The 14,390-nt window shown below is 40.6% G+C and overlaps 1 protein-coding gene across 3 annotated transcripts; it reads right to left on the bottom strand.

Moving 5' to 3' along the window:
* Positions 1–1,027: 1,027 nt before the first annotated feature.
* On the bottom strand, positions 1,028–13,873 carry HIKESHI (heat shock protein nuclear import factor hikeshi). Of its 3 annotated transcripts, none has more exons than XR_009958700.1 (5): positions 13,755–13,873; positions 12,697–12,934; positions 7,676–7,827; positions 4,730–4,910; positions 1,028–1,249 (listed from the first exon to the last, which is right to left on the bottom strand). XR_009958700.1 is itself a non-coding variant. In XM_062578109.1 (5 exons), the coding sequence occupies exons 1-5, from the start codon at positions 13,782–13,784 to the stop codon at positions 1,195–1,197; spliced, it is 594 nt and encodes a 197-aa protein (XP_062434093.1). In that variant the 5' UTR covers positions 13,785–13,873; the 3' UTR covers positions 1,028–1,194. The 3 variants fall into 3 exon arrangements, 2 of the variants coding, with proteins under 2 accessions (XP_062434093.1, XP_062434106.1); XM_062578109.1 differs by having other exon boundaries at positions 4,792–4,910; XM_062578122.1 differs by lacking the exon at positions 13,755–13,873 and adding an exon at positions 13,213–13,282 and having other exon boundaries at positions 4,792–4,910.
* Positions 13,874–14,390: the final 517 nt, after the last annotated feature.

The following is a 14,390-nucleotide window of genomic DNA, read 5'->3' as shown; positions in this document are numbered from 1 at the left end:
TCACCTCCACCCATATGTCACAAGACAGGCTACAGCCTCCCTCATCAGGGGCCTCTGCCAGGCTCTGCCCTGAACTGGTCATTTTGGGGAGCTGCCCCCTCCTCAAGGAAGGCTGTGTACCAAGAACCACAACTTGCTGCTCCCAGGCTGAGGCTCAGCCCATTCACTGCATTTGTGGACCTTACAGTTACCTCTAGAGAAGAAAATTTGGCTGCAACTTCTGGTAGTGGTGGAGTATGCTGCCTCTTCCCTGACTGAATGAATAAAGACAATGGTTCTTACTGCATTCATTTTGCCCCTGGGATGGAAACAAAACCAAAAAAGGCCTATTTGTTGTTTCATGATACTATCTGAAGGGCTTATACTAAGAAGCATTATTCTAATTTTTCTCCTCCACATTATTCTTTATAATTAGAGAAAGTTGAAAAGAAGTAAGAATTAATCAAATACCTCCACCACCAGTAATCCAACTCATCTCATTGAACACTCTGGGATTACAAAATACAAACCTTCACTTCTTAACTGGCCCATAACACCCATTTCAATGCTATTTGGCATGTAGTGGTGGAAGAGTCCCAGAAGATTTCTCTTCACTACACTTTCACACAGGAAAAATTAAAAACAGCTACCCTGAGATTGAGGTCAAGTGTCTTAATGAGAAAAAGTAGTAAATACAGTTGTACCATTTATATGGTACAGTACACATTCATGGGGACAGGAATCTCAGTTGTCTATGAAATGTGAAAACTTACAGCTTAAGTACTAGCCACAAAAATCAATGTATTCAATCAGTAGCTTGATCATGCTTAAGAATGAGGTAAAGATAGATATTACTTTCTTTTGTTTACAGCTCACCACCACCAGAAAACTTCACACCACAAATATGAAACCACGCTGCCGTCATTCATCTTTTAATTCCTTCTATTTTACATACAGTTGCAGAAGACTATTTCTAAATACGCATATGCACCACTAACTTCTTGCTGACGTCACATACTTCAATTTAAAAGAAAAAGGCATAAGCAAGTAGTTTTCATGGATTTTAATTTTAAATAATTTTTGAGAGTATTACAAAAGCTACAAGGTTGTCTATTCAGACTAATCGTTTTTTCCCAAAAAAACTTTAGTGGAGATAATTGCTGCATCTTTCAGATAATACTCTTTAGAAAGCACTTCAAATGCCATGATTTAAGCTTATGTTTTCCAAAAGAGAGGGTTCTGTGTCAGACGTCTCTGGAAGTTCTCATACCTAGAAGAAACAAAAGATGTCAAAATTAGAGTGGCTTCAAAATGATACAAATCATGTAAACCGTGCAGAGAACAAGAAAACTGCATCTAATCCTCACCATGAAATGCCTTATAATTTACAATACATTGATGTAAAATCCTGCTTTCCAACCCTGCATCAGGAACATTCACAGCAAGACCTGTATGTATGTATTTCATTGGAAAAAAAAAATCACTGAGGTAATTTATTCCACCTTAGCAAAACTGTAAGCCAGCTGGCTTTTTTCCATACATGACATGATTTGGCCTACGAAATCAAAGTTTTGGCAGTTAGAAAACACTAGCTTAAGGATTGTCCATCTCACAGTATTCAAGCCACATATATCCCAGAAACCTACTCAGCAAAAACAGAACAAGAAAATCTCATTCCATTTAGGGATACAATAAATAACTGGGGGACAAAAAAACAAGGTAACATCATTGCTTCTGAGTCCGGTTCGAGTATCACCATACCATCCCCTCCAGCACTGCTCAATCTAGTTTACAGTTGGATGCAGCACCATTCAGTTCACAGGGCACTGGACATGAGCTAGCAAGCTCACCAGACTCATTGAGGCCTGAAGAAACCATAGTCTCCGCTCACAGATGGCTTACTGGCAGGCTACACTTAACCTGCTTGCAGCTAAGGGAAAGCTGACTGCATACAATTCTGTAGTCATGGCTATGCATCATTTTGCCTTGTAATTCTAATAGAAATCTCAAGACTAGTGTAGTCCTCATTTTTTTTTTTTTTTATCATCCCTCACCTACTATCCAACTCCACATTCATTATGAAAGGTAACTTTCCAGTAAAATCTAATAAGAAAGAGTTATCCTCTAATGCATCGTAGAATCAAGTATGCACGCATCCTATCCTTATTTCACTTTCCTTACCAGCAAAAACAAACAAAACACAAGGAAACTGAATATTAACATTCATTATTGACCTACATGAGGTGAAGGACGAGGGAAAGCATACAATATGCATCTTTTCTAGTAAATAAGCTACAGGTTTTGCGCTGCAGAAGTCTGAAAACCCTTTTTAATCCTTACTACCCAAGCTGCAATGTATCAAAAGGTACTACTAATGAAACAAACACAAGAACAACAACAAAATCTCCTGCATGCTGCAATTTCCAATTCAATTGAGAGAAGAGACTTTGAAGGGTTTTAAATCTACTCAAATTAAAAACAAAAGACAGACTAATGACTATTTCTAAGACAAGACAGTGAATTTCTACTGCAGTCACTGCACTGTAGAGACCTAAGACACTCTACATACTATAAACTATAACTGAATATATTAAAATGACAGAGCCAAAAAAATGTAGGGGTTTTGGTGACTAGTCACATTAAGAGATTTGTATATTCAAATTTAAGACAATTGTTTGGTTTATTAGAGTTATGTAGGCTGATCACAAGCCAGCAATGTGCTCTTATGGCCAAGAAGGTCAATGGTATCCTGAGTGGCAATAGAAAAAGCACTGACAGCAAGTCAAGGGAGGTGATCCTCCCCCTCTATTCAGATCTGGTAAATCTGGAGTATTGTGTCCTGTGCTGGGTTCCCCAGTATGCGAGACAGAAGGAGCCACTGCTGGGGCAAGTCCAGCAGAGGGCTACTAGGGTGATTAGTGGCTGAGCATCTCTCATAGGAGTCGTTCAGCCTGGAGAAAAGAAGGCTGAGGGGGATCTTATGAACATGTACAAATACCTGAAGGGAGAGTGTAGAGAGAAAGAGGCCAGACTCTTTTCAGTAATACCCAGCAACAGAACAAAAGGCAACAGGCACAAACTGAAATGCCAGGAAGTTCCATCTGAATATGAGGGAAAACTTTTTTACTGTGAGGGTGACAGAGCACTGGAACAGGTTGCCCAGAAAGGCTGTAGTGGCTCCTTCCTTGGGGATGTTGAAAAGCCATCTGGACATAGCCCTGGAAACATGATCTAGGTGCCTCTGCTATAGCAGGGGGGTTAGACTAGATCTCTAGAGGATCCTTTCAACCTCAACTATTCTGTGGTTCTATGCTTCACACAGTTTTATTGCTTAAAACAAACAAAAGCAAATTCAGCATTATCCAAGGAAGGAGCAGTCATTACTCTGCTTGTTTAGGCTGTCTTCCTTTTGTTTTTTTGTCAGCAGAGATCTTACCCACCTATATTGTGTCCAGTTCTGGGCTCCCCACTACAAGACACACATGGAGCTACTGGAGAGAGTCCAGCACAGGGCTACAAAGATGATCAGAGGGCTGGAGCACCTGCCCTATGAGGAACAGCTGCAAGAGCTGGGCCTCTTCAGCGTGGGGAAGAGAAGACTGAGGGGGGATCTGATCAAATGTGTACAAGTACCTGAAGGGAGGGTGTCAAGGGGATGGGGACAAACTCTTTTCAGTTGTCCCGTGTGACAGGACAAGAGGCAATGGGCAGAAATTGAAGCACAGGAAGTTCTGCCTGACCGTGAGGGGGAATTTCTTCCCTGTGAGAGTGTCAGAGCCCTGGACCAGGTTGCCCAGAGAGGTGGTGGAGTCTCCTTCTCTAGGGAACTTTAAGGCCCGCCTGGATGTAACCCTGTCTAACATGCTCTAGGTGCCCCTGCTGAGCATGGAGATTGGACTAGATGATTTCCAGAGGTCCCTTCCAACCTTACTGATTCTATGATATTCACAGAGTGCCTAGGCACAAAATATTGTCATAAAACAAAAACAGCAACAACAATCCCCAGCGTCAAAAAACAGAGATTAAGAATTACTTTCTATTAAAGAGTGTTCTGCATCAATTGCACAAAGGAAACCTACTGCTTCCGCTAAGTGCTTGTATGTCGATGCTGATCCACACTAATGAACAAACTGAATTCAGAGAGCCCAAAATACTGTTTTAAAACCACCGGTTAGGTTAATACTGTAGAGATGGTTAAAGAGAAATAAACTGTAGGCAAGATTTTTTTCAGACATTCTAAAGACTGGCTGCAGTTCACCAGACTACATGTGCTATCCCCATAATGAGTTATTTCTGAAATTATTCCCTGAGAAACAGTTCTTAAGAGACTTTTTCATCTGTGCTCAAGGTTTGTTGGTGGTACAATCAGGCCAGCTGGGAACATGTTTTCTCCACCTCTCTCACACACTTAAGACTCACAGACTATGCTGGAACTATGTCTAGAAAGAGATCAAGCGTAACAAACAAGCACAAACTGAGACATGTAGCATGTTCTGTCTTCCCAAGCTTGAGTAGGATTTACAGAATCAGCAACACTGCAAAATCCCTATATGATACAGATTACATTTCTAAAAGGAGCAAAACTCATAGGCATAGTATTTTTCCAATAAAAATCATTATATGAAGACACTGAGACAAGTAAATATAAAAACAGTGGACAGAACATCTCTTTCAGATAAACAGTAGCAAATCTGTAACACTTAAATATTTTTGCATTATTTCACCATATAGTATGACAGTAATTTAATACCTCGAAACTAGCCATTTTGATGAGGAGAGAAAAAAAAAAGTGCTTGAGATCATTTCCATTACCATTTCAGAACTACATTTGCAGGAATGAAAGCTTCAGAAGGATTTGGAGTCATCTGTGCCTGAGTAACAGCAAATGAGGAAGCAAAATTATAGAAGTTATCCAACATCTTCTGAGTGAACTGAAATAAAAGAAACATTTTACTGTTACTTTTAAGAGTTTTTTTTCCCCAATTTAAATTTTCATGCAAAAGTTTAACTGATACTAAAAGCTCACATGAAGTAAAATTAGCATTGTTATTCCACACAGTGGGGAGAGGAATATATTAATACAGACCTCCCTGGTGACCTGAAGGGATCAAAACATCCTAGCTCTGTCTTGTCCTCAGATCCTTCTACCATCAAGAAATCATCTTGGAATCTTCAATTTCTGCTCTCCCTGCCCAATCTTATCTAACTGGATAAAGGATCTTTAGGAAGAACATTTTTCCCTGATTCATCTGGAGATTTAATCTCAGTAAAATCCTGTGACTAACTAGTGACACAGTGACTACTACTCGTCTCCCCTAAATTAAACCTTTGGGAGAACTCTACATTGGGACAAAGTGGCAAAGTCCTGGTCATAGCAAAACACTAGCTGCTAAACCAGCTGAAAAGCCTGCAGTGATCCGCTTTGTTACATGACAATTTCCAGAGATGCCTGCCAAGACAGGAGCCAGACTCCAGCAACAATGAAACTTCCTTGAGTTTTTAATCACAGAAGGGTTGATACTCTACCACATGTTCTTGCCGAGAAAAACATGAGAAAGATATATAGCAAAAAATGTGGGAATGAGGAAGTACAAGCGATGAAAATGGATTGAGAGATTTTAGTCAAGAATCAACCAGACTTACGTGAGGAAGATTGGAGAGCTGGAAATTCTTCGTTAGCTTACAAAGAAGTTACTGTATGGTATCTCCTTTCCTCTTTCCCCTATTCATTAGGGTTTAAAGATTTTTTGTATATATATATGTATATACACACACGCGCGCGCACACACACACACACACACGCAAATACGGGTAGTTTCAGTGGGAAACAAACTATGTTCAGAGTAAAAAAGGTGGAGAAATACAGAGCCTGGAGCAATGTGTCAGTACTCTTGAACTTCTCACCACCTACTTTGATGCAAAGAGAATGTGGAAAAAGGAGATGATGTCCTAGAACCCAAGCAATGTATCCTCAGTCTCGCTCTACTCTCACACAAAATTCTACTTTTTTGTCCCACTTTCTGTAACTATGTACAGTATATCATATCTTTATAAGCCTTCTTAAAATACAGTGGAAGAACAATTGCTTAATTTAGAATAGTGACAAATGATTCTGGTTTTAATAGAATCTATTTTTATTGCTACAAAGTAGCAGTTCCAAATAGCTGATATCAAGATTTGAAAAAAGTCATTTAGCCATTCACAAACTGAGTTCCCATCTCCCCAAATCATCTGTATCATCTTCCTCTTCTACCCATTCCTTCAAATATTTCCTTCATAACACCTTCATAAATTTTCTCTACAAGCGTAATCATTTCAAACCCTTAGATGAACTACATTCCTTGAAAACAATGTAAAATTTCAGTTAAAATACTATCCTGTTTTAACAGGGAAAAATCCATCTAACTGGAAATCACATTTGCAAAGTGACATATAATCATGAGGTGTTTCTTTTCTTTACACATTATTGCTAGGAAAATCCAACAGCCAGCTTGCAAATGACTTCAAATTGCACATTATTAATTGGTGACCTAACTAATGCCATTATAAAAATCGGTAGCATCAGAAATAACATTTAGATGTCATTTACCCCAATAAGCCAAAAAACCTCGATTAACCCTAATATATACAAACAGCTGTCGGTCTGCTTTATTATCAGCTTTATTATCAGAATTTCTGTTCAATTACCAGTCTACTTGAATAAGTGTCTGAATGAAAAGCAAGCAAGAAAAAAAATGCCTCAAACAAAGCCTCTCTTTGACTTAAGTGTTAAAAGATGATGCCAGAGCCATCAGAGGTTCTGGGAACATTGATTTGAACTTAGAGAAGATCAAAGCCTAAACTCAAAACACACCTGCCTAACAGGATTTCAAAGACATCTTCTTGCCTTTTCAAGACAAAAGTAACTATTCAGAAGAATCATACAGTGATCTGATGTGTTATTTGCAGACACCAGTTTCATCCAGAACACTATTAGGGAAATCAAGTATTGCCATGCAGATCTAGCTCGCATTGAGTACTGCTGTTAGATGGCTCGGTGACTACTGTTACTGGCTGAGGATTTCCAGAGGTTCAAATTATCAGACCGGCTGAGTAAAAATGGCTAATGTTGCAGCCCAAGTCCTAATGTTGCAGCCCAAGTCCTGGCCTGCAGGAAAAAAAATACAACCTTCTGTGGCAGACTGCATCATTTTGTAATTCTGAAAAACTACATTAAAAGGATTTCTCAACTGTAAATAGTACCATTACATTTCTACATGCATCTACGCTCAAGCCTGTGTTACCTTTTGAGTAGTTTTTGACCATCCCTGAAGGTCTATAGTCTGAAGTTCCAACATCTATAAATCAGAGACTAAGTATGTGTGAGAAACAGTAGGCATCTGCTCCTAAGAGGAAGCCTCACAAATGTAAAGTTACCTGATTCCACTGAACAGAGAAGAAAAAAAAATCTAAAATCTTCTGCAGGAGACATATTCTTTCAGGGCAATACAATGTCATCTCAAAACACCACAGCATCCAAACGATTAGACAACAAATTAGGTTAGTTATGATTCTGTAATCACCTATAACAGCTTAGGGGAAAAAAAGAAAAAAAAAAGAAAAAAAGAAAAAAAAGGAAAAAAAAAAGATCTTCAGAGGCTCAGTTTTTAAACTTTAGTACTCCAGAGGATTTCTTGAAACAGAATGCCCAAGTTACCTCAGTGAATGAATCTACTGATGATACAGCAGCACTTGCAACAGGAGTCTGTTGGGCCAAACTCTCCAGCAGTTCCACTGAGATTCCAATCTGGGCTACCGTTGGCGTTTGAGGGAGGTTCATGGCACCAAAAGGGTGTTGGCTTCCTTTCCCTAAAAATATCATAAACAGCATAAATATTAGACTTGGTACACACACAAGGACAGTTTTACTTAAATCATATTTCTTCTGTATAAGGTACTCTCCCCTACGACCAGAGAGGTCTCCCAATCACAGAAATCCGGAAGAAAAGCGCATGTCCAAACATATGTGCAAGTACACATAAGCACATAAACACACAATAGACAGACTAGTGAATAAGTAAATTTAAAATATAGCAGGTCTTAAGAAATTTTCTAAGAATAGAAAAGCAAACAAACAACTTTCAAAGCCTCCTATGATGGAAATTGATCCCAAGTACAATAGCAAATATGATCTGTGAGTAAAAGACACAGCAATACCTTTCTTTACAGAAGCCAATCTTTTAACTCCCATCATAATGACTACAGAAAACACATTTAGCACTGCTGCACAATTTTTTGATTCACTCATTCAAATGATGTGCTAGTGAATGTCTTAGGACAGTGATAATTAAGGGCTGTTCTTTGAAGATCACTCTGACTTTAAGTTGTCCCTACAGCAAAGTGTGCAGCCCCACGTACAATCAAACTGCTCAAAATTGCCACCAACTACAGCAAAGGTCACATCTCAACAGCTGTGAAACAAAAATGTCTCCAGTTTTGCAAAACTCACAGAGAAAATAACAAAATAGGCTGAAAACACACCTACAAATTGCAAAACTCTTATACAGGCATCATCCCAGCCCTCATCATCACTTCTGATCTTTTTCAACTGAGTTTTAACCAGCACTTTCAGTCCCAACTTCAGCTACAGATTCTACAAACAGTAACAATTGCTTACAGTCACCGCAATTCCTCACTTTTCTTTGTCAGTATCCAACAAGGAAAAAGTAGGAAAAAGATAGGCGTTAAGGGGGCACAATGCTATTAGTAAGCAAATACTAACATCAGGTAAGTTTGAGCTAACACAATAGACCAGTGTTCTCCTAACATAGAAGCAATGCTTTAGCACCACTCTCTAGCCTTTTACTAGCTAGAGAAAGCAAAACTAGTCAAAAGTTATCCTACAGACCTGTAAGCACTACCTTGAGCTGCAATGAAGTCTGACTGGAATGTGAAGCACCACCTGACTCAGCTCCACAGCGAAGAACTCAGCCAGCAAGAAAAGCATAAGTTTAAAGAATGAAACTGAAGTTCAAAAGACTGAGGATCTCAAAACCCCAACAATTCTTCTGCAGAGATACAAAGCTCTACCATGAAGGAAGCCAACATCAAACCCATACAGAACTCACATCCAAAATTCAATAGCCCTTTCAATTGAAGCCACATTTCAGTCCTCCATGTACTCAGGAATACACTAGCTTAAAACCCCTTCTGCATCACCTCTCTCTTCTACTCTCACGAGATTTAGTCTGCCAAATCAATCTCAAGAAAAGAAGAATTAGTCCAATTCATGAGATGCACTCTAATATTTAACATTAATGTAAATGTATAAGAGAATCTGTTGCGCATTAAAAACAAAGCCCCCCCCCCACAAAAAGACGGCAGAAACTATTTGCACTATCCTAATACCTTGCATCAGAAGGCTACCGTCCTCTTCTCCTTCACTTCTGATGTAAAATTCACACTAGTAAGAAAGTCTTTCAATTCTGATCTAAGTTTTCTTACTGTACTCCACATTCTAGAATTGATATCCAGTGGCACTTTAGCAGTAAAACACTCACTGTGCTATTAAAACACTATTTTAACATAAGGCCAGGAAGAAGAGTTAGTCTCCTAAAAAGTTATTTAGAAGCCTTTTGAGAAATGCCATTGCTGTTTGAACTCAGTCTGTACTGTTTAAGTCTGTACAGATTCTTAGACTGTGTTTTCCATTCATATCACACTTCCAGTCACGATTAAGAAAATAAACTTTACAACTGTGAGGTAAAGAGCTTTTCTAGCCCCTTCTCTATGGGCAGTCAAATGGAATTCATCTACATTTGATTGGCAAAATAGCACATAAAGTAGTCAGAAAAGAATGTATAAATCCCATTCAAAGAAGCACTACTAGAATGTATGGGACTTACGCTGTAGGGCAGCAGTTCGGGCCTAGAGGAAAGGGTGATACAAATGTGGGCTGTGCTGCCATTCAGAGGGACCTTGACAGGCTGGAGAAATGGACAGAGTAGAACCTCATGAACTCCTCAAACCAGCTTTTCATGTTGTTGTCCTACTCACACCAAACAAGAAGAGTGTATTTCGCAAAAGTAATCCCCTCTTTAGCTCATTTAGCAAAACAACCTTGATAATATTGCAATGTTCCTATGTAGTGGCTTTCATAAGTGAGCATGGGAAAGGAGGAAGAAGAAAACTAAACAAGCTGTGGCAATGCCATTCCATGTGATCTGCACAGGCCAAAAGTCTTCAATAAATTATATGTAGTTATGGTATTATTACAGCACAACTAGTCATTACAATGACTGGCAGTGTGGGCAAGTCATACATATGGCAAAACCTGTAAAGTACTACGGAATTCTAGATACAAAGCATAAACTTCACATCCAAGTGAAAAATTCTACAGTTAACCTTTCACAACTTACAATAAAATGCTAGACCCCTTCAACTGACCAAACCTGCCCACTTCAGAAACACTGTAGCCCTCTTCTGCTCATCACACAGCCTGAAAGAGGAATCTTCCTATAGCCACTGCTTCATAGAGAACTTAAAAGTAATGCCATAGTTTACTGAAAGCATGAATTGGTTCTGCTCAACATGGGATTAAGCAAGCAAACATATCACTCTGCAGAATTTTGAGGCTGTAGCATTTTTACTCTGCAGCACAAGAATCAATACAACTATGTAACATCCAGCAAGCAAGCTAATGGCATAATACATACTTGGAGCCATTTTATAAAAAAATTATGTAAAGCTTCTTCCATCATTTTTAATGCAGCTATTCTCAACATAAGCGACAAAAAGCTGACTTCCATTTACAAGCTAGAATAGTTGACAAGAACTTGTAGAAGTGTAATAAAACACTCCTTATTACTATTTCTTTTCTTTTTTTCCCCCAGAAGTAAAGGCCAAATCAACTTAATTCTGCTATTAATTGTCCAAATTACCTCTTAGCTTTATTATTTTAGCCTAACCTTTCCATTTTAGGAACATCTGCCCAATCTCCATGCTTCTCATAAGCCTCACTTAAAAATTTACTTGTCACTTTCTCTCAGAAAAAGTAATTATGCAGTTATGCTTGAAAACAAATACTCTGAATCAGGAGACATCCTGGCAACTCATCCACTTGATGCAGATATGACATGACATTTGTCACATTCAAGAAATTAACCTGAGATATTCAAACGCAAAACAGATTTCAATAGGATGGTTCCTACTTTCTAAGATCACACTCTCATGTCTCCCCTTTCTACACAGTCCTCTTCAACAGACAATTGTTTACAGGCAGGGAAACTAAAGCTTATACTGACTCTGGAGCCAGACAACCAGTAGACAACAATAAGGCAGAGCTTTCTCCAGGTGAAACACAGCCCTGCTACAGGGCACAGCCAATGCATTCAGCTGTGTCACAGATTTGTTCCTCAAATGTAGTCATTTGCAACTTTTCTGTTCCCAACAGGAATTATAGCAATTATCTCAACATTTCAACCAAACCAGACATAAAAAACAATGTAGAGAAAATTCAAGGGACTGAAGCCACATTTACAAGACAGGAGTATACAAACAAAAGCAAACTAATATTCACTTGGAAATAATGCCTAAAGGTGCTATTCTTCAAAAGCATCTGCAAATATTTTTTGCTACAAAGCACTCTGAAGACATATGTAACAAAAAAACTCCAGCACAAGAAAAACTTCAGTAACCAAGGGAATAAAGTAGGTTCTACACTTCACTCTGTTTCACTTAATCCACAACTTTGGGACACAAAAACCACAAAAATGAAGTTTTCACACAACTGTTACATGTTCTGAGTCACATGCATGACCAGAAATTATTTTGCCCTGTACCTGGAAAGCCCTTCCCTTATGTCAGATTACTATCTAGGACTCATTAAAAAGAAAGCATACCATCTGCTGAATACATACCTTTTCTCGTAGCATCTTCTATGGTTATCTAAATAGAAACTAAAGGTTGTAAACAATGCTTACACCTATAAAAAATGCATATTACTTTATCACAATAGTTCTACAAATTGCATGACTGGCATACCCATTCCTTCATTAGAAAACAAGGTGTGCTTTGGGGGTACTTCATTTTGACAGCATGCATGGAAAAAACCCACATAATCAAAAAAAGAAAAAAAAATATTTCATGTAGCACTAGTCTTTTCTGACTCCCATATCTTTACCAGGTGTACATCAAGAATAAAAAGCATTTGGAAAACTGTCTTCCAGAGATGATACTCTGAACTGAGGCATCACAGAGCCCACGGTAGCAGAACTAGGTAACACTAGCTTTCCAGAGTCATTGTAGCAAATACTCACTAGAAAAGACAGCTCTGCACTACAGCAAATGCAATGCCTTGACAACAGGAGGCACAAGAAAATATCACAGGCATTTCCAGCCAAATGCCTAAAACCATAGCACAGAAGGCGCACAGTTGCTCTTCCTCAGCTTCCCAATACAAAAGCATTGCAACCTGTACGCCAACACTGTTACAATAAAGTTACAAATCAACACTGTGGACAAAGGAAAACAAGTGAGAAACTCCTCCAGGAGCATTAATGAACAGCCAGACTTCCACAAAGCCCACCAACCACTCCTCCTGTCTCCTGGGGACTACCAGAAAAAACACAGCAGTTTGGCTTTTCTAGCACCCCTTTGATCAACGCCTCTCAACATTTAGTCCCTCAGGCACACAACAACACACTCATTCCACTGACTGCTACGTTTTATTAATCTTACCAGATTTGAGACCAGAAATTTTGAAGATGGCACTTGGCTTCTCATTAGTGACAAATCCAAGCAGTTGCCACACTGCCATCCCATTCTGGTCTGGATAACAAAAATAGACAGATCCTCCCATTCCTTCAGGAAATGGCAGAGTTCCCAGCATGAACACCACAATGTGGTTGATGTTTTCATAGTCCGGTATGTCAAAGACAAACTTGTCCTCAGCCACTTGTTGAGGGGCTGCCTGCACCTAGGACAAAACAAAAAAATCCAAAATAAATAAATAAAAAACAATGTTAGTAAGGATTTTGTTCTCTTTCTTTCAACTGTAACTGTGATCTTCCCCTTTCAGAACTACACCCAAGATGGAATGTAACAAAGACATGGGGAATGCACTAACCTAAAGTAGCAAACACTCAGATGAAAGGCAAACTCAGTAATTTTACAAAATGCTGCTATAAAGGAATCACAAGACCTCATCAGCTACACTGACTGCACATCCCACTCAGGACTACAGCATCAGAATACCTTTGCTCCCCATCTGCCTAGGAGGAAGACAGGGTGCAGCAGAGCTTGCCAAGTCTGTCAGCTGTGGCTCTTGACCACCCGGCTGGCACAGCTCTAACAGTCATGGAAACCTGTTCACATAGGAAACACAACAGGCTTTCAGACAGTAGACTTTTCAGGATGGCTAAACGCTACAGCACAAAGAAACCCTCCCTTTTTTACCCCAGGTGCCACATCCTTGCAGCCAACATACAGCCTGGCCATGGAAAGCTTCTTTTAAGCTTCCAGCTTGCTCGAAGCTGACTCAGGACCTCAAAGGCCTGTGCAAACAGACAGGAGAGTGACTGCCTTCAGGAAGGATGCCGGCAATGAGGCTCCACAGTGCAGCTGCCTCGGGGAACAAAGGGCAGGAGCCAGCAGACTCATGGGGCAGGCACGACAGGGGCTGCAAGCTGCCCTCGGCCTGGGGCCGGCCCCGAGAGGAACTTGGGCGAGGGGAAGAGCAAGACCCACGCGGCAGCTCTGCGGCTGAGGGTAAAGCCCGCGGCACAGGCAGCGCTCACCAGCCTCCCCGCCACCAGGCAGCCGAACATGGCGGCGGCAGCCGCCGAGGCCCTCAGACGCTTGGCTGCTTCAGAGCCTCCATGAGTGCCGACTCCCGGAAACCACCGCGCCCCCGACCCCCAGGCGGCCGCAGAATCACTTCCGGAGCTGCACCGCGGGTGCGCCGGCGCAAGACTACAGCTCCCGCGATGCACCGCGCGCTCGCGCCGCTGCGGCGCTGCGCGGGGCCGAGCGGGGCCCGATGGGAGATGTAGTTCGCCTCACCGCTTGCCCTCGCCAGTCCACGCGCAACCAGGGAGCGCAGTGCTCGGGTCAGGGCGAGCCCTGCTAGGGGCTTTCTGACGACGATGTATTGAAATTGAAGTTTTAGCAGAAGATACTGTCGAAGAAAAAAAAATACATATAGTCTTCATTCAGTTGCTTTGTCATCTTGTATGTTTGCATTTACAGACATCGCGCTGTATTGATCATAAGCCCTGCAAGCCAAGCCCGTGCTGCTGCCCTATGCTCTGCACGCCCTGGGAGCACTTTCTTCCCCGGCCGTGTGGCCAGCTGCAGGTGAGCGTTGTTTATGCTTCACCTGAGCAGCCATGCAGTCAGAGCTAAAAATTTCCAGTGTGAAATTATTCAACTAC

The sequence above is a fragment of the Rhea pennata genome, chromosome 1 (assembly GCF_028389875.1).
Source record: "Rhea pennata isolate bPtePen1 chromosome 1, bPtePen1.pri, whole genome shotgun sequence".
Classification (NCBI taxonomy): domain Eukaryota; kingdom Metazoa; phylum Chordata; class Aves; order Rheiformes; family Rheidae; genus Rhea; species Rhea pennata.
This window is presented reverse-complemented; position numbering and strand designations above follow the sequence as displayed.

Bases quoted from the DNA above. Each gene is read 5' to 3' on its own strand.
- HIKESHI (XM_062578109.1), bottom strand. From the start codon at position 13,784: ATGTTCGGCTGCCTGGTGGCGGGGAGGCTG. The intron at 12,935-13,754 runs GTGAGCGCTGCC...GTTTTGTCCTAG, and splicing joins GCCTGGTGGCGGGGAGGCTG to GTGCAGGCAGCCCCTCAACA. The intron at 4,911-7,675 runs GTAACTTGGGCA...CTTTTATTTCAG, and splicing joins CAGTAGATTCATTCACTGAG to TTCACTCAGAAGATGTTGGA.